At 38.7% G+C, this 20,885-nt stretch overlaps 1 protein-coding gene and 1 long non-coding RNA gene across 3 annotated transcripts; one reads left to right on the plus strand and one right to left on the minus strand.

Moving 5' to 3' along the window:
- The first annotated feature begins 25 nt into the window (after positions 1-25).
- Positions 26-15,823, plus strand: LOC135100508 (uncharacterized). The gene is made up of 2 exons (XR_010268742.1): positions 26-190; positions 13,177-15,823. It is a non-coding gene; the product is annotated as an uncharacterized LOC135100508 (long non-coding RNA).
- On the minus strand, positions 8,069-19,287 carry LOC135100504 (uncharacterized). 2 transcript variants are annotated; one of them, XM_064003475.1, is made up of 8 exons: positions 19,071-19,287; positions 18,357-18,431; positions 17,006-17,224; positions 11,168-12,666; positions 10,519-10,636; positions 9,388-9,515; positions 8,996-9,207; positions 8,069-8,567 (listed from the first exon to the last, which is right to left on the minus strand). In XM_064003475.1, the coding sequence occupies exons 2-8, from the start codon at positions 18,394-18,396 to the stop codon at positions 8,153-8,155; spliced, it is 2,631 nt and encodes an 876-aa protein (XP_063859545.1). In that variant the 5' UTR covers positions 18,397-18,431; positions 19,071-19,287; the 3' UTR covers positions 8,069-8,152. The 2 variants fall into 2 exon arrangements, with proteins under 2 accessions (XP_063859545.1, XP_063859546.1); XM_064003476.1 differs by lacking the exon at positions 8,996-9,207 and having other exon boundaries at positions 8,280-8,567.
- Between the last annotated feature and the right edge of the window lie 1,598 nt (positions 19,288-20,885).

The raw sequence follows: 20,885 nt of genomic DNA on the forward strand, positions 1-20,885 counted from the left end.
GGGAAATTATTTTGAAAAAAAAGTGTTATCACATTAAAATATATTGAATGAAATGCTAAATGCTAAAATACTATAAGTATGATAGATCTGAACATGATATATTACAAACTGCTTGCGTGGTGTCACGATATCAGCTTCGGAAGCTGTGAAGGTCTCCTTATCTGCTACCTAAGGAAAACTCTTCATTAAGGTATCTAGATCTATTCAGGCTTAACATTTCAATGCTATGTGCACAACAACTGTATCATAATTATTATTCAGCTTAATTGCCATTTCTCATAATACAACGTATAAAACTCGGTAGCCCACGTAAGTGTGCGTGCTCTTTCTTACTTGCTTCATCCCGAAATTCATTGAAGTTACAGTTACAAGTATGTTCTTTTCAGTTATTCACATTTTATATATATATATATATATATATATATATATATATATATATATATATATATATATATATATATATATATATATATATATATATATATATATATATATATATCTTTATATAGATAACTGTAGGATATGTCCATCCAAGTGTGGAAGCTAAAATATTTTTAATATTTATTCCTTTATTTATTTGCTTATTTATTTACTTATTTCCTTATTCGCGTATATATTTGTTTACTTATTTACTTATTTATTCATTTAGTTATTTCAGTTTTATCTTATCTATTTATTTTTAGTTTTTACAACCAATACCTACCTCTGCTTAGCCGATACTCTACATCAGCAGAAGAACAACAAGTTACCAATAACAAGATAGCCTTCTTATGTCCTTCCTCATCCCGCAAGCCTGCCTGCTCGCCTCCTTATATCCCAAGCGATTATTATTTGTATAATCTATGTAGCCTGTAAGTAACAAAAATTTTGATAACAAACATCAGCGATGGAATATACCTGCTTTATCTTCAGTTAAACATGACCGCAGTGAATTCCACACGGAATTTGCTGCAGAAAGAGAGATGGGAAGAGAAGAAAGAAAACTGTCAGTTCTCGTGGAAGATGTTGGTGTGATGTTAAATATTCTCCCACGTAATAATTATTTTCTCCACTCCATTGATAACAAAATAGTCAAGTGATTGGACATAGATATTCTTCCCTGTCGGAATTATTAATTTGCATGCCTCCTTTGTTTATACTAAAATATGTCTGGCCTCTTCATTATGGAGTGCATCACCTTCCCTTTTCCCACTGTATCTAATCTAAAACATCTTTTCACCGAATTTTGAAGAGCTAGCAGGTTTCCGACACTGCCATCCTTCTTCCAGAGAGCATAAAAATTGCATCGTCACGCCCACTCACTTCCGTGAGTCCTAAAATACCGCTGCGAGCGCAAAGCTGGTTGAGGAAACCATTGAGTTATTTAACTTCGCCGGTGTGTGGGCGATAGGCTTACGAATGGAAATTGTATTTGATTTGAAACAAGAATGAGGTAATATATGATGAAAAAATATGACACAAATATGCTACAACTGCAATGATATCATGTTTCATTATGGCACATCTCTGTACGTGTCCACTTTTGTCATATATACATGCAAAATTTAGGTTCTTTCTGCACATGCGTAAATTCCAGGATAAAAATGAAAATAAATAAAAAGATGCACTAAGTTTCCTACAATTTTAGCCACTAAATTTTGTTTCAGGCGTACAATTAGACGCAGAATTGAAATTTCTATGAAATGCTGTATAGAATAAAGCCTCGAAAAGTTTTGAGCAATAGAGAACAGAGCTGAGCATTATGGTGGGTGTCTCCAAGCATTACGCTTTTAACAAAGCCGTCTTTATTTATTTATTTACTTTTAATTCTTTTTGTGTTTATTGTTCTTAACCATATTATGCCATAGTATAACTCTTAGACTTCAAGACAAGACCACAATGAACTTCCTATGATCAATAGCACCTAAGTTTGCTGTGAGTGATACAATAAATAAAGATGCGGTCATTATTCAGACATTTTCATCTATCAAAATATCAATGAGACCGGACATGTACTATTAGACGCAGAATATCGATTGATAACACGTAACAGGTCGTCTACTCATGAAAAGTTTTGAGTTATAGCAAACTGAAATAGGTAGTTGTCTGGCAAGGCGCTGCTTGATGTTGTTGGGTATTCTTCGCAGGGCGTTTATCGCCTATTAAGGCTCTTGACTGGTAATTCAACATGGATTCTGCTTCATCACTGGGGAAAAAAGAAACACCCATGGAATCCAATTTAGCATATCTGTGGCCTTTAGAGCACAATGTGTTTCACTATACAGGCCGTGCCTCAGTAAATAATGTATCGACGTCTAAATATGACGTGAAGTTTCTGATGTATCTGCAGAATACGTGTGTGCATGGTGTGCGTCGCGTCTTCGTTATGTTTCACGAAGGAACTCGAAAGATGGAATAACAATAAACTGATGAAGCTCGCCAATGGAATGTTACAAGCTAGTAAGCACTAGGATTATTATTATTATTATTATTATTATTATTATTATTATTATTATTATTATTATCATTATTATCAGGCAGGAAACAGCACAAGTGAATGGTTTCCGGTCAAAGTGGGAATACGTTAGGGATGTATAACGTCACCATGGCTGTTGAACACCTATATGGGGTAGTATGGGGAGGCAAGTTAGTACTAGAATGTTGGGTAGGGGACTGGGTCTGGTTCCAGCAGAGGATGAAGAATGGAATGTGAGATTATTGCTTTTGGCGAATGACACAGCACTGGTGGCAGATGTGTACAGAGAAGTTAACTAGGTTGGTAGAGGAGTCTGGATGAATGTGTAGAAGGAAGCTGAAGGTTAATGTAGGAAGGAATAAGGTAATGAGATACACCAGAGAGGCAGGTGGTAGGATGAATGTAAGGCTGAATGGTGAAGAGCTGGAGGAGGTAAATTATCTTGGATCTAAAGTAGCGGTGAATGGAGGAGTAGAGACAGAAGCTAGAGCTAGGGTGAATGATGCAGTAAGTGTTATGAGATAATTATAAATAAACTGCTTGGGAATAGGGCCCTTGGAATGAATGTCAAGAGAATATTGTATGAAGGAATAGTAGTACTTACTGCACTGTACGGTGCTAAGACTCGGAGTATGGGAGTAGCGGACAAGAAGAGATTGAATATAATGGGGATGAGTGTCTAAGGAGTATGTGTGGAGTAACTCGGATGGACAGTCAGAAATGAGGAAGTGGGAAGGAAAAAAAGTATTGCGAGAGACGTGGTAGGACGGGCAGAATAATGTATGTGTGGTGAGATGGTATGGGCATGTTAAAAGAATGGAGGATGATAGGGTGGTGAAGATAATAAGATCAAGTGTGAGAGGTGTGAACTTGTGAGGCAGGCCACGCAAGGAATGGATAGGTGGTGTAAAGGAGGCCTTGAAGGGAAGAAGACTGACACCGGTGCATAGTAGAATGATTGAACGTGACAGAGACTAGTGGAGAGAAATTGTGAGTGCACCAGTAAAGACGCAGCGATGCGACCTCCGAGGGAGGGGCCACACATAGTCTCACACAGGTGTGGGACAACCGGATGTGGTAGGGGAGAGTATTTGTCATGAAGGAGCCTTATTCTGAACCAAACTGTCTAAGCAGTGCAGGTGATCCCTTTAAAATGAGGGCAGGAGTACTTTGTCTTCTCTGTCGGAAGCCAAGAGCAAAGTAACCGCTGTTACTTGCAGCCATCACCAACGGAACCGGAGACAAAAGCAAGAGTGATTTTTTCCTTTTCACTAACAATTTGTATTACCATCTCTGTATTTTGTATCTCCTACAATTATCGATAAAGATTAGTTCACTCTTGTGAAGCCTCAAAGCTTCACAAGAGTGAGTGTGTGTGTGTGTGTGTGTGTGTGTGTGTGTGTGTGTGCCCCTTGTCCCGGTTACCCCTTTCATGGTGGATGTCGATCTGGGATTTGTGGTATAATATATATATATATATATATATATATATATATATATATATATATATATATATATATATATATATATATATATATATATATACGTATGCATGCATGTATCTCTCTCTCTCTCTCTCTCTCTCTCTCTCTCTCTCTCTCTCTCTTGACGTGGACAGTCTCAAGTAGATGTATTGACCTTTCCCAGTTAAAGGGGAATCCCACAGGGGCCAACACCTCGCACCACGATCACGGAGTGGCGGTGGTGGTGATGGTGTTATGACAGTAATAATGACTGCGATGACAGTGGTTGTAGTAATGAAGGCTAGTTAGTGGTAGTAGTAGTAGTAGTGGTGGTAGTAATAGTGATAGTAGTAGTAGTAGCAGTAGTAGTAGTAGTAGTAGTAGTAGAAAGCAGCAGCAGCAATAGCAGCAGCAGCAGCAATAGTAATAGTAGCAGCAGCAGCAGAAGCAGTAGCAGCAGCAGCAACAGTAGTAGTAGTAGTAGTAGTGGTAGTAGTAGTGGTATTATTGATATTACTATTATTATCATTATCATCATTATTATCATTATTATCATTATCATCATTATTATTATTATTATTATTATTATTATTATTATTATTATTAGTAGTAGTAGTAGTAGTAGTAGTAAAAGCAGAAGTAGAAGTAGTTGTAGCAGTGGTGGTGGGTCAGTTAGCAGCAGTGGTGCTGTTAGTGGTACAATGAGATCTGAGATGTATCGCGGTGCTAGCAGTAGTAAAGGCATTGGTTGTTTTATATCGCGTTAAAGCTGGTCGGGGATAGGGGTGCAATGCTTGGTGGTGATGGGGAGCAGTGAGCCTGGGGAGGGTGTGGGTGGTTGTGACATGCAGTGAGTGGGGAGAGACAGGGCCAGGGGGCGGGGAACTGGGTGATCAATACCAGCAGGCCTGGCAGGCGCCAAGGTGCTGACTCAGCGTCCTGTGTTCCCACATCTCGCCTATTCGTGTTTGTGCGTACATGAACTTCAGTTCACTCTATTACTTAATTAACTAAATTAACTCGTTGTAAGACACACAGGTCTCATGTTCTTTGCTACGCTATTTCATTATTTGTTTTAACATTTCGATGTTTATACACTGTTTAAAGTAAACAGCATTTGAATGTCCTCCATAATATGCAGTAAATGGACCCGTTGATCTTACGTAAAGGTAGCAGAAGTAAGGAAGACCTGCTGCTTCTGACACGAGGCAGGATGTGAGACTGCGAGGTCCAGTAAGCCAATGGAAGCCAACTCAAACCTAATCTAAATTCTATCCTTTAACGAAGGGCCTTAAGTTTTCCTTACTAGTTTGCAAACTATGAAAATATTTATTCGTTTATTTATTTATTTATCTATTTATTTATTCATTTATTTATGTTCTTTAGTTATGCCTTTTAAAACTGAATAGTAAAATATTTCTTTTCCTTCGAATTTTGATTTAGTAAGCACAAGCATTATTGTAAATTTTTTGTGCTCTGCCTCCGTGCTCGTCATACCCTTAGTATGGATAAGTAACAGAACAATACTGAGTGAGGAGTACAGAGAGGGAAAGTGGAAAGCTCTCTCTCTCTCTCTCTCTCTCTCTCTCTCTCTCTCTCTCTCTCTCTCTCTCTCTCTCTCTCTCTCTCTCTCTCTCTCTGCGTTATAGTTCTCAAGAATAGTTCCTCCTGTGACAATTATGATGGAATGATTCTGGCTTATCCTATGTAAAGAAAATATAGAATCAACTTAGGTTATGACATGGTAAATATTACTATATAACTGACTCAAATAACTTACACGTGTGAGGAAAATTCTCATAATGTATACCACTAAGTATGTGTCATTCAGTACCACAGATTGTTTTTCCACCATCTATTATCCATTCTCGTAAACTGCGGATTTAATTTTCAATAATATGTTATTCTCTTTGTAAAGTTACAAAATCTCAGGCTACTGGTATCGTGAAACCCACACCATCTCCACTTTCAGAGGTTCTACATTCTGAAAATTAATGTTTAATTGTAGAAGACAGATAATTCTAGCAGCTAAGCATGAATTAAGCAGTCCACAAGATAAATTTTTTTTTTTTTCTGTACGCTACCGAAGGGCTGGGATATTTGACCAAAAATTCATTATGACATGCCCACCACAGTCTTGGCTGTTCTCCCTCGGCGCACACATCTGTGGTACACGAGTCTCTGCGGAGCGAAATGTCAGGAAGCAGGTGCCGCCTGTCATTCAACACCGAGAAGGTGTCCGTCTTCCATGTTGTGGTTTAATTGAATTGTGTGTGAAATAAAAACTGAAAATGGAAGGTAAATCAATGATAGCTTTTATGGCGAGGAGCAAGCGATGCTCAGCACAGTAAATTGTGCTTTTACTTCTTTTTCTTTTGATGTACAAAGTCCTTGAATAGATACAAGAAATACGGCATCCTTACAATGTTCAAACTGGCGCTGACGCTTTGACGAGCCCTACGCCCTAACTCATGCGGGAAGTTGAACCTTTATGTATTTTATTGTCATCCGTAACATAAAAGGCTAAAAATCAAAGCTCCGTAACAATCTCTAAAAACTGCTAGAATGTCCGGGATGTGCCAACCACCAGTGTTGTATTACGAGTACTCATACATATATAGCAGGACGAGTAAGATAGTACAAGCTGGAACACGAATAACAAGTAGCCAGAAAAATCGTAACTTAGTGGTCTGAGCCTGTTCAAAAGCAAACACTGAGAAGAGTTGACCCAAGAGGCTCCAAGCACTTCTGCTTTCTCCACAACTTACTTATTACTGCCTCTATCGTCCGATTGCTCAATTGGTCGTTTAGGAATGCCGGTAATGGTTAGTAACGATACTTACACTACGCTCTCATTAGTCCAGTAAACAGCGCCATTATGTTCATATCAGCTTTGTTTAATATCGTGCGGTGGATAATCAGCTGCGAGATACAGTCAATGTGCACTTGCCGAAAGACACCTTTTCAAGCACTGTTTTGTATCGTCTTTCGGTTGTCTTCCCCTGTTTATTGGTGTTCTTCAGTAATGTTAACTTTCTCCTCCCCCTTCCATCTTCACTCGTCCACCTTTCTTACTCTCGTCTCTCATCCTTCAACCTGCCTGCCTGTGGATTTTAGTAGTACTAATTATTGCGTATCGAAGCAATTTGTTTTACAACTCACGAAAACTTCCCATCTCTATCCCTCATTACTCATACACTGTAGTAGGTCCATCCAGGTCCTAATATCATTACCTCACCTTGAACTTCATAATTCCCGTATAGTTTGCAGCGAGACAGCAAACGGAATACTGGAACCGGCTTAGTTTTCGAATTTTTCAGGAAACTCTTGTTACGTACACCAAGAGCTGTAGCACACATGAAACATGTTTTATAACATGATGCATTTATGATAGCTTAATGCAAATACTCACTTTGTATTGCGCTCTTGCTATTCGAATAAATAAGTGAAAAGCACACTTGCAACTTTTCCGACTGTTCTTATCAAGGAGACCAGCGGCCACATTTCATCATCCTACATTTTTGTTAAGCAGGTACGATTTCTGTTGTATATTATACTTTATTATTTGCTTTTGAAGTGGGAAAGCCTTGCATACTCACATGTAAATGCTACCCTAACAGAATCACAAGAAACATGAGCACGACATGGGAAAATTCATGAATCTTTCAGGAATTTTCAACTTAACCTTTGAAAGAATTAAGAATGAATATCAGCGGTAAAGATTTCATCATATTATTGCACAAACACAGACGATTCCTTTATTTTTCTACTAAAACTATGTGAACACTCAATTACTAAAATTTTATTTGTTGTATCGTGGAGACAGCAGGTATCTGATGTGATACAGTGAACTACTTGTAGTGAGTGAAGAATGCACATGCACTCAGTTTGCCGCTATCTATGTATGTACCAAGTGTGTGTGTGTGTGTGTGTGTGTGTATATATATATATATATATATATATATATATATATATATATATATATATATATATATATATATATATATATATATATATATATATATATATATATATATATATATATATATATATATATATATATATATATATATATATATATATATATATATATATATATATATATATATATATATATATATATATATATATATATATATATTCTTCTTCCTTTAGCAAATGACCAATATCTTTAATGACTATGCTTAGCATCGGTAAATAGAAACAGAAGATGAAAGTCGCGTAATCTTATTGGCTACACTTTAGTAAAGTAGTAAAGCATGAAGATGGCAGCTATTGCAGCGAAAGCGATTCGTGAGATCTTAAGAATATTGACGTCACTTATCAAGGACATTTTCACCTCACACTGGCCACCACCAGACCCGCCAGGCACCACAGCGATGCTTAGCCCTCGAGGCTTGAGGACTGAGGCAGCACCCTCGCTCATGCTGGTGGAGAGGGCAGTAGAACACGTGACCATATGGATGGCAATAATGAGAGAAAGATAGCTAAGGCTGAAAACGTACCACTCGTCAATATACTTCATGTAGGACGTCTTGGGAAGGGAGGAAGACGTCTGTGTATAGAGCGATATGAACAACAGCAGGGTGGTGAGACTCATTGTGCCTCGCTCGTTGAAGAGGTCGGCAGGCAAGTGCAGTGTGCCGTACCTGCAGCAGGAACAGGTCAATACGCAGGAGGTATGTGATAAGCTTTTACGTCATTATACTAACAACATTAATGATAATAACGGTAATGATACTATTTGTAATAATGATATATAACAACAACAACAACAACAACAACAACAACAACAGCAACAATAACAACAACAACAATAATGATAATAATAATAATAATAATAATAATAATAATAATAATAATAATAATAATAATAATAATAATAATAATAATATCATTATTATTATTATTATCATTATTATTAATATTATTATTATTACTATTTTCATTATCATCATCTCATCATTACCATAAGCATAATCGTAATCGTCATTATTGCACAGTGGCACCACAGGTGCTGCTTCGTAAGTCTCAGTAGACATTCAGAGACTACAGGGCGGTCCAAGGGTGCACTCACCCAATAGCTAACAGAAGCACTGACGGCAAGTAGGTAGAGAAAATGAAGTACTCCTGACGCCTCAGTAGCGTGACCTGGATCGTGAAGTTGTTGGTAACGTTGGGCCACATCAGGCGGCAGTGCACCACATGATATTCCACCAAGAACTGTCTGCACGTGTTCATCCTTGATGCCGCGTCAATCTCAAGACCTATTCTATTTACGTTTTTTACCTGTTAACAGGATTCTTCTATGATATACTCCTGGAATTAATGATGAGTATTATGAATGCTCATAGATTTGAGAAAAAGAAGGAAAAGAGAAAGACTCATCTTTCTCACCCCTTTTTCTTCCTCTGAATGCCAACAATGGAGGAAAAAAAAAATCATTTTCGGAGAAAAATTAAGACTTACGTAAATAAGGAGGTTACATGTCTGGCGGTCTTTGGGATAACTGCGCAGGTCATACCCGCAGAAGAAGGTGGCCTGAATGTCTTGAATATTCCACAGCGGGTTCTCCGATCCTTTGTACTCCAGGTGCGCTGTGGACCGAGCGTTTGCGTTAGATGTATGTTGCTATTTGATACAAGGAAAGCCGACAGATAGACAGACAGACGGTCAGAGAACAGACAAAACACTAATGCAGAGAGAGAGAGAGAGAGAGAGAGAGAGAGAGAGAGAGAGAGAGAGAGAGAGAGAGAGAGAGAGAGAGAGAGAGAGAGAGAGACGAGGGGAATTCTAAAAAAAAAAAAAAAAAAAAAAACAGGAAGGTTTAGCTAATCTGTTCTCTTTCTAGTGTGCTAAGTGAAAAGTTCCAGAAAATTGATTCTTATGGATATAACTTTTAGAGTTGAAAATAGGCAACACGAAAGATTTCTCAGAAAGGACAGTGTCCCACGATCTTTATGAAAATAGAACACAGGAGACTTCAAATCAATTCTAGGAAGGAATTACATTTCATCGAGATTGAGGAAGATTTAAAAAAAAAAAGCAAGGAAATTATAAAGAGCTCGGATATTGTGGATATTACTGAATTATGCAGTTACATTATAATTTTGAAATATTTAAGTTGTTGTCATTTTAGTTTCGAAGAATCTCGACTCTGCAGTCGTAGCCAGATGGTAAAAAATTCGGAAGATTCAAGAGCGTGGGCACGAGAGCAAGTTATGTCGTTGGGCACATAGATGCAGTATCCAACTTTGGATTGAAACTGAGGATAGAGGAGGCAGGAAGGAACAGATGAGGGGTTGCCGCAGAAACCTTCGTTTCGGTGATGAGAAGATGAGGTTTTTTTAAAGGAGAGATGGCGTTCCACAGATAAAAAATTAGATCTACGGCAGCGAATGTTGCAGAAGTAAAAGAAAAAAAAAAGTTGAAGGGGGATGTCAAGACACATAGGGTCGATACAAGAAGAGCAGTCTCACTATTCGTGGGAAATTTTTCTTTAGGAAAAGCAAATAGGGAAAAAAGTTCAACATTACCACACTTAATTTTTTTCCCTCGATCTTATCAACAAAACAGAGAACTAAGCATGCCACAACTTACAGCCGGGCACAACTTGCGCTGCGCCACGCCTCTCCACCATCAGAACCTCTAACAGCGATTTCTGTATTTCCAAGCTGTCCTCCAGCCACAACGCCGGCCTCCATATCTGTAAGCCAGACTAAATAACGAGTTGATGAAAGAATACAAAAACAGTCACTGCTCTCTCTCTCTCTCTCTCTCTCTCTCTCTCTCTCTCTCTCTCTCTCTCTCTCTCTCTCTCTCTCTCTCATTCATACATTGCTGAAGAATAGCTTACATAACCTTCATACATTGCTTACATAACCTTTTTACGTTATAATTTTCAGAAATTTTCGTATTTCATATTCCCTACGATGATAATAAACATTAAAATATTTGACGCAAATGTAATCCTAATATATATATATATATATATATATATATATATATATATATATATATATATATATATATATATATATATATATATATATATATATATATATATATATATATATATATTTTTATTTTTTTTTTTTATTTATTTTTTTCATGCTTACAAGCTAATATTAGAACCTGACTTAAGTGAATAAAAAAAAAATAACATTTTCACACAGACGAGAGAGAGAGAGAGAGAGAGAGAGAGAGAGAGAGAGAGAGAGAGAGAGAGAGAACTGAAGTCCTTACCCACCTCGAATGATGCATTGACGGTTCGTGTGCCAGGTAACAGGTGGTTGTATCGCAGTCGAGGATCCCTCCAGATCGTCAACACGGCGAAAGTCATGGTCATGGCGAAGTTCATCAGGTCGATGTTTGATATCTTCTTAACAGTGACAAGTAGCTGCATGTGCAGAGGGAAGCTAGGGGGCATGTTTAATAAGTGACCATTTGCTGAGCCTATAATGCTGCAGTCCCTCTCATCCTCACCTTTCTTGCAATCTGGTTTCATATCGCACACTTTATCCAGGGTGATGCACTGCAGATCGTTACACGTAAACTGTTCACTACTGCAGGTACTCATCAATAAGGGTGAAGAGAACGAAGACTTGAATTCTCGAAGATTCATGTCAGTGCACGGGTCAGCTTCTGAATCAGCAACAGGAACAGGATACCATGTTTCGAAGCCCAGTGGCACGTAAGAAGAATTAGTACATGCAATGACCGTTGGTGATGGAAGTGTTCTCTTTTTCAGGCACCAAATCCCGCGGTTGTAAGTTTGCTCCATTACGTAAGGCTGCACACCGTGTAGGTAAATGGCACCGTCTTGATGCTGCGTGGCCTTAGCTTGTGTAAAGATGAAATTCAGATAGAAGTACGCCATTTGCTCGTCATGTCGACATTGCATTCGAATATTGAAATTTGGTTCGCTGTCACATTTTTCAGCAAATGAACATAATTCAATATGATCTGGGAGATAATACCAATATTCATCTGCATTCACAGCAACAGGACGAAGATCCATACATGAAGTCTTATGAATTATTGTTGTAAAATTCGGCGACCAGTTAGGTGTCACATTAGCTCTTACCCCATTTAGTTTTTGTATTTCTTTCGAGGAACAGTTGTATAGAAGACCTATCCAAGCCACTGGTTGTTCGGTATCTAGAAAATTGCAGGATTGTGAAGATCTCAACAACGCTTCATGTTGATGCTGAAAGGAAAAGCTTCGTGAATCTGTCCACTTCCTAAAACTTGTCATTAGATGAAGAGCGCGTTTCCACCTCATCTTTTGAGTGACTAATAACACCTTGTTATGGTTAAGTGATTCATTGTTACAAGGTCCTTCAGCATGTATGTCGATTCCAGCAGAACCATTATGGATTATGTTTAAATTATCCCAGTCAGTAAGTGGCTCGGCGACCACTGGCCGGCACCTGCTCCAGTCATCGAGGTCCTGGGTGGAGAAGGCAATGTCCCACAGATTGAAGAGAGTTACGTGACCAGAGAAAGCCTGAGACGTGGTATAACCGCCATCCACTCTATCCTGTTTCTGCCCCAGTACCAGAAATCCATCTAAGGACAAGGGGAACATGGCTGCCTCTAGCAACACTGACTCCTCCACCAGCCACAGCCGCAGCCCCGTGGGTCGCATCACCACACATGCTGCATACCATTGTAACGGGAGGAACGGATGTATCTTTCTTACAAAATGTTCTTCGTATCGTACATGAAGGTCGGAGGATCTCACAACTGTAACGAGGAGAAATAGTTACATTTATTATATTTATCTTGGAGACAAGTTGCTTGGAGGGGAATCGTAGCTTCCACAGAGGGGCAAACCCAGGTTAATTCAAATGACCAAAAGTCTCAGCGCTAAATACGTTATCATTGAAGCAAAACATAATTTTTACTGTACATTGATTTCTATATGTTTGTTTTTACTTATGTTCATTAATTTAACACTATAATTATTATTTTTAGCCACTGACGATGACATCAATATAACAATGAGGAAGTCTGCCATTTTAATACACCTACTCTAGTATTGCTGTTTCTTCTATGCTATATTTACTAATGTGCTTATGGAGTGGGCAGATACGTGGTGTGTGTGTGTGTATGTGTGTGTGAGTGTGTGTGTGTGTGTGTGTGTGTGTGTCTGTGTGTGTAATCGTTATCGACATGTACAACGATCAACAGTCTATCAAGACAAAGGCCTCTTTCAACATCTACAGCTCTTCTTTCCTTCTGATTTTTGGGCAGGATTTGATTAGCAGGGAGCAGCAGCATCAGCAGGTGTCAGACAACTTAACCACACAGTACATCACCACCGTCAGAGGACATTGTACCCTGCGCCTATGGAGTACGTGAGTATTTCCACGAAGCCATCATGTTGGTGATTCTCAACGAAGGGTAATTATATTTCTTGATAAAAAAAAAAAAAAGAAAGAAAAAGACATGCATAATTGCTCTACTTGATAACTGATTGGCGGTGTGGAGCAATGGCATCCTCTGTAGATTACTATTTCCACACTGTTCTGAATACATACATAAATATAAGAGGGTAAATATGTTTGGGTAGAACCTAAATAGTGTGTTTTCTTATCATTTTATTTTCTTTGCCTTTATGTTTATGCATCTTTTGTATGGGGTAATGGGATAAATGAAACACATCAGGCCGAGGGAATAAAGGATAGGGGAGAGACTGAGAACTCATGTAAGTGTTGTGAGGTGGTGTCAGAGTAGCGATGAATATCTGGTGATGAGGATACAGCATACAATCTTGATCAGGTTTCATTTTTTTTTATGAACATAACATGTAACCTTTTTGCCATAAATGTAGGAGAATTGTAGGTATGCTCTGGTGAAGAGAAGAATTACTGTGGCTGATACTAATATTGAGAAAGATCGTGCAGTCTGCACCATGCAGTCTTATAACACACACACACACAAAAAAAAATACTGAAAATTGGAGACTGCGAGGGAAAATCCACTACGAGATTAATAAAACTAGCTCAGAGTGGGAAATGTTTTGCCTGTTGATGCACTGTCCATCTCGAATCCGACTACTGTCCATGATACTATGTTATCGAGGGGAGAAGTCCTTCATGAAGTCTGTGCAAATGTAATGAGTAGTCCTCTTATGTTCCGATTATGTCCCACATCTTTAGTGAAGATTGATAAAATCTGTCAGACCTGCAAGGCGTCAGTCGTGACCTGCAGTATCATGACAGTAGTGGCAAAGATAATAAAACTGTAGATAATAATGCTGCCGGGTCTCGTTACCATAACGATGATGGTGATGATGACTGTAATGATACTAAAAAAAAGTGCTAATACAATGCTGATGACTATTTTCATGTCCTGTGGCACAAGTGTGTAGGCCTGCACAGGTAATATAATGTAGACAGCAGATTTCGTGATGTGTACATGTACCGTGAAGCTGACGAGCAAGTGTTTGCCTCGTGACGCCAAAATGATTCGCGACGTGACGACGTGACGGACAAATGGAGCAGAAACATAAGAATCATATCAATGTGGCATGTAGTCGCTTAAAATGTTCCTTGATTTCTTTCGTCATTTTGTTTCGGATGTAATTTATTTGTAAAACATAAACTTAAGACCACCGAAAGAGGTACAATTCATAAGTGTATTTATAAACCTACGCTAAATGCTCAGTACCATAAAGAGGGAGGCAGAGAGACTGTAGAGACAATGCTCTTCCGAGAAAGCAGTGCTGAGTGATGAATGTCCACCTTAAGCGCTGCTGTATCTGAGAGTATGTAATAATACTTGTTTTCCTAATATTACACTAAATGCATACAGTGTATGCTTATTGTACTTATGTTTAAGCTTAATGTTTTAAGATAAATTTACGTGACGTATATAAAGTAAAGATTAAGTTTATTTCAAAAATAAATTATTATCAAGTGTGTAAAAATGAGTTCACTGCTCAACTGAGTTAATCATTTACGCTGATGCTTGCTAATGTATTAAGTACCTATAATATGTTTATAATATGTCAATATTTTGGTGACATGTTAGTATCTGTATATGTGTTAAATTATCTATATCATTTATCAGTGCAATATTGAGTTAATGATTTCATTATATAAAACTCTAGACATTAATTTGCTTCAATATATGTATTAATGATCTGATGCTTGATTTTTTTTTATATGTGTTAAGTATATAACTTGATATTTAAAGTTATAATGATTAATGATTTATGACTTGTCAAAACGTTTTAAGTAGTTTTCAGTATTATTTTTATTCTGATTCAGTGTCTGATATTTACTCCATGGATTAAAGTCAACATACTTTCTTGTTGATTGTAAATCCCTTTATAGTATTTGCTTATTTTACAGGTATTCTTAAAGGTATTGCCATTCGTCATCTTGATTTAATAAGCAGCAATAGAAATAAGATAAGCAGCTAAGTGTGATCCTTGGTGAAGTAGGGCTCCGACACTTCCAAGGGGACAGAGAGCAGGGCAGGAGGCAGCCAGGACAATATAAGAATCATATCTGCTCTGAACTCTTAACTTTTTGCTCTGGAGACAGAACCTGGAGCAGAAGAATTTGTGCATGCAAGGCTGTAGTTATCGAGATATGTTCGTTGGGAACAAGAAAATAACTGTATTCACCTCTTGAGACAGGTGCCTGTGCTTCAGGCGGGCAAGGGGCTGCGCCTCTGCTACATACGAGTGTAGTTCATAGACCAGAGCATTGGCATCTTGCGAAAGTTACAGGGAAGGAGGATATGAACACATGGTTTGATATTTTCCTGACCTTGTTCCAAACAGATGGAGTGTAGCTAGTTAGTTGTCCCTCACCATATCCAGCCACACTAGTTGCTGAAAGGAATGAGGAACCTTACACCTTACACCTCATTAGCCTACTTTCTGGAAGTCACCAATAGTTAACAATCATGCAAACAATTAAATTTCTAAAGAGAAAGGGAATATGTTGTAATTCTGCATAATTTGCAAGAACAAAATAATATTTTACATTCCAGCTTATTCGGGAGAGGCAACCCACATTGTTAGAATCATTTAGAGAACCGTTTGCGCTATAATCCCTCTGATTCATGCATACAAGTATGACTTGCTTTGGAAAGAGCTCACTGGTTCCCGGGAATTCTTCTCAGCGCATGCAACACTCGCTTCAACGAAAAGGTTGATATTCGTGTCTGCCTCTATAACGTCGCTCATTTAAACTTCGCCATGGTCAAACCTAGATCTTTCTCTTCCTATGGTGAGAAAGCAAGAACTGGCACCTTGGAGGTTGACTATATGATGGAGGACTGCACGATACCATGAGGCAGGCCTGAAAGCCTCTTTGGAGATGTCCTCCTGGACTGAGAGTTTGCTAAAGATTTATTGGTGATCACCTCCTCATTTCGCTTTAAAACCTTCTGTTGTACACTTGACTAGGAGGTTAACGCCCCATCCAATGCACGTTGCACATACATTGAAGCATCGTTTGCCAATTCTGGAAGCCAGGATGCAGGATGTTCAGTTCAGAATCGTGCTGTAGTGTGAGGAAACCTTTCACCACGTCATCAGGCATATACTAGCCATACTTCTACCTTGAACATCCTTGGTTGGGATGGTTACTGCCACTGCAAATCTTACTGAACCTCAATGGAATCTCTTTAATGTCTGGTACTATTATAGGATGACTTAAAAATCTGGAGACAGGAGTAATACCCAGTGCATCGCAAATGAATATGCTAAAATCAACAGATACGAGTATACAGAGTTGCTAGTAAAACACGTCGAACTTTCCATCGCTAAGGGTGGACAACACGGTGAAGATACTTTTGAATAAAATTATCAATAATATGCATTTTTGCCTATGTATCCTGCAGACATACGTCTGCCACAGGTACAAGAGACAACAACCTACGAGGACGGAGATACGCAAAGGAAATTGGTCGAGGACATGCTACTGACAGAGATGTACCCAAATTGGAGCTGGGTGAGAAAGCTAAGAAAAAGAGGGAGAGATGGTGAAAACCGAAAACACACTGCGCCATTATCAAGTTCGTCAAATAATTTTCTTTTCCCTGTAGCTGCTTCCCTTCTTACCCAGAACTAGAGTGTGCGGACTGCCGGTAACAGCGTAGCTTAGAATGGTGTTGAAAGGGTAGAAAGTGATGACTTGAAACCACAAGCAGAGTGTGAATGTGTGGAGTGTGGAGGGAACGTTTGGACTCAAGGCGTCCCTCAGCCTCAATGCTAATCGGGTCTCGTTGTCGGGCACGCCCTCAGGTGCTAGCACGTACACCCGTGATGCTGCGCTGGCCCCTGAAATACATTGTCCTTTTAGCTAACGTATCTTTTTTAATCACGCTAAAAGCCACATTTTTTTTCGAACCAATCCGCAGTTAAAAGAATGAACAAGTATTATAGACCCTGCATCAGTTGTGTAACATTTCCTAGTTTTAGAGGTACAAGTAATATTTTCGGAGGTGATGTGTATGTATAAAAGATTAATGAAGTATAATAATTATATATTAAATATATCTATCTCATAGGATTTGTATTAAAAATGTAAAACTTATCATCCAAAGTCACCGGGAGTACTACTTTACCTATGTTATAATGACAGCTTTGATGTGCTTGATTAAGTCAATAACTATATTTGTTGCATAAAGTTTACAGTACATTCCAGTCTTATGTCCATTTAGATCAGTTACATAACTCCCTTTTCAGCTATTTATTATTCCTTGTAGGCAGAAGTGGAGACAGAACGTTGTGCACTAAATACAAAACGATGAATACTGGCACGTCTGGTTTTTAATGAATTAATTCATATATATATATATATATATATATATATATATATATATATATATATATATATATATATATATATATATATATATATATATATATATATATCAATTTAGTTAGTCTACCGTTCTCGTGTACACTTTTCCACTTTGTGTTGGTGACGAAGTGATTTGTGTTTTTGGTTGCCAACATATCCACCCCTTTCAGATACTGATGGAGGTTAGCAACATGAATAGTACTACGGTACTGAGTCGTGGTATATCAATATGCATGAAAACAAGGATACAAACTGGTCGGAGAATCTATATCAATGAAAGCAATGTATCTGCGTTTCTGTCTATCTCAAGTTCTCACAGCAACGAAACCGACTTTGTTGTTAAAAGAAATCCTACTCAATGTGATATTGATACATACTACTATAAATACTGTGCTGTCCAGCTTTGGAACATGAGAGAAACACTACTTGAAGGCGAGATAAATCCTTAGCCATGACACACCATAGTCAGGACTATGCTTTTAGATGTCGTGACCATAACGAGGGTCAGGTTCCAATATCTATTTTTGGATCTTAGTACTCTAGGTTAGTAGACTAGCACGTGACTGGATCTGGTGCATACTACCTACGAGACATGCAGCATCCTACCTGCCAATATCAGAAGCACAATCAGATGTGACTGCCACATTCCTTCAGGACAAAAATGGGAGGCTCTGCTTGTCCCTGTAAGATACATAACAGAATCAATCAATATGAGGCCATTACGGTAGGAGTGTGTAGGTCATGAAGGGAACATAAGCTAAGGAATAATAACTTTACTCCTGACCACTATCTCTTGTCGAGAATAAAAACATCATCTCTCCTTTACTAAACTTCATCTTTTCTTCACCAAACTGCAGGTGTCTGAGGCAAGTGACAGTAATCTCTTCTCTGTCCCTCCTGTTTCCTCTATCCTCACTTTCAATTAAAAGCTGGGTGTTGCGTCTATGTGCACAACGATACTCTCATGCTACGCTCTTGAGTGTAATGAATCTTTTACCATCTGGCTTCGACTTAAGAGTCATTCTCAAACTGAATTCATCAGTGCAGTATTCATCTTACCTAACTCCTTTTGTGGCTGCCCCAGGCCAGGACATACACAAAGTCTGACTGCTTTCATCTTCATTCATTTCGCAGCTCAGTAGCAAAGTAGTAGCTTTGTAGCAGAGTGAACTGCGGCACCATACATAATCACCAGAAACGCTCACAAAATAATAAATAACGATCCGAGATGTACTCAAAACAAACCACCGATACAATTATACAAGTCAATCGAAGGCTACCCATAGACTGAACAATCACAATGTTGAAACAATTACATACCTTTTATTGCCACAACTAGGCTTGGAATGGGATATCAGCACGTTAAACAATATCCTCGGTCTCCTTACGATAGACGGGCACATAAACCCCTAGCGAGAGACTGCCGAGGAAAGACAGGATCAGCGTCTCCACTGTTAAACGAGTGCCATTCACTAAAGTACTTCTTTCTCTTGCTGACACACGATACCTTACTAGCTATTTAGTGATTACTGTCTGACTAACGAACCGAGACAAAATAACCACACCCGACTCTCCAAGCCTCACGTAGCTAACTTCGGAGCTCCAGACCATTCCCTGACTCGCCTTGACCAGTCCTTTACTGATACTGACATACAACCTTTAACAGTACTCATCACAACTGTAGGTCGGTGAAAAAACAGTGAGGGAAGGGTTACAAAATGAGTGTTAACGCCTAACGGATTTCTGATAACCTACCTATCTCACTCTTCAACATACATTCATTCCTTTACCATAATAAACACATGCGATTCAATCTTAATTCCAGTCACACCTCTAAAAGAAAAAAAAAAGAAAAGAAGACTGACTAACTTTCAAAGTGGAGCACATCTTGATTCACTTCCCGTGTGCGGAGATCTCCATTTTTAGAGACTTCCTTGTTCATAACCTGTTTTGGCTTCTATCTCCTTTCTCTTACTAATGCACTGAACCACCATTTAATTTTGCTATCCTTCACGACCTAGAACTATCAGTGTGACATCCTACCTAAATTACTGACCATTTTGTGGATTCGCCCAGAATTCTTGATTTTTCATAAACTCTAATCCTTCCACTTATTCTGTCACTGTCTCCTCCGTTGGGTTCCTCCGATCACAACCTCATTTCTGTATCTTTTCCTACCTTTCCAATTCCTCCACAGGATCTTCAAAGTGGAGGTGTCAGTGGCGTTTTGCCTCTGCTGTCTTGGAGACCGAGGAGTATTGTTCTGAGTTTCCACGAAAGACTACTGTTTCCATATGAAGACCCCTTTCTGTGTGCTGAGCGCATGACGGAAGTGACAGTGTGTGGCATGGAGGCGTACATTCCACACTCTTTCTTCCATTCTTTAATCTCCTGAAAATCACGTGCTTTTTATTTCTGCCAAGACTCTTCTTCAGCTAATCTAAAATTTCTCCATCAATAGAAAATATCATTACTTGAAGAAGTTAAATGGATATTAGTGAAGATTAATTTCTTTCACAGAATAATCTATGGAAAGTACAGACCAGACCAATATTTCCGTTAATGAAAAAAAATAAATCAAATGGGAAAGGTGACCGAGAGAGGTGAATGAGAGAGGTGTCTGCTCCTCGCTCGCCAGGCACTCCTAATTGCATACAGCAGTTAATGTGAATTGTTTAACAGTTAACTCGTGAAGAGTTCTGAAGCAATTAATGCAAATCGCCCCCGTCTTGTTAACAAGTGCTGACAGCTGAAATAAATCGCCTCATCTGTTGACAGGTGTTCAGAGGTGTAGAAATGCCTGGCGACAGCGCGTGGTCAAAACTTAAAAGTGCGGGCGCGGGCATGTTAGGTCGTGACTATATACGTATAAACATACTGTCCGAGGTTAGAGAGGGCTTCCACGAGGGTAACGCTTCCCGAGTGACAAAGCCAAAGTCCTCTGTTTGATAGTGTCTGGCAAGGAGACGTACATTCCTTACTTTTTCTCTCTCCCTAAATCTTCCATACCTTGGTCTAGTTCAGCCTGTTCTCGTGCTATACATGATAAAGGGGGATTGTAAGCGGTCGACCTGATTTTTTTTCTTATATTTTTTTTCTGCATTTTTCCGTTTTTTTTTCTTTTTTTTCTTTTTC

This window comes from Scylla paramamosain, chromosome 5 (genome assembly GCF_035594125.1).
Source record: "Scylla paramamosain isolate STU-SP2022 chromosome 5, ASM3559412v1, whole genome shotgun sequence".
NCBI classification, from domain to species: Eukaryota; Metazoa; Arthropoda; class Malacostraca; order Decapoda; family Portunidae; genus Scylla; species Scylla paramamosain.

What these genes read in the sequence shown, in the direction of transcription:
- LOC135100504 (XM_064003475.1), bottom strand. Translation starts at nt 18,396, where the DNA reads ATGTGGCAGTCACATCTGATTGTGCTTCTGATATTGGCAG. An exon ending in TCCGCACACTCTAGTTCTGG is followed by an intron (nt 12,667 to 17,005) that starts GTAAGAAGGGAA and finishes TCCTCGTTACAG; the next exon opens with TTGTGAGATCCTCCGACCTT. An exon ending in CATGTAACCTCCTTATTTAC is followed by an intron (nt 9,208 to 9,387) that starts GTAAGTCTTAAT and finishes TCCTGTTAACAG; the next exon opens with GTAAAAAACGTAAATAGAAT.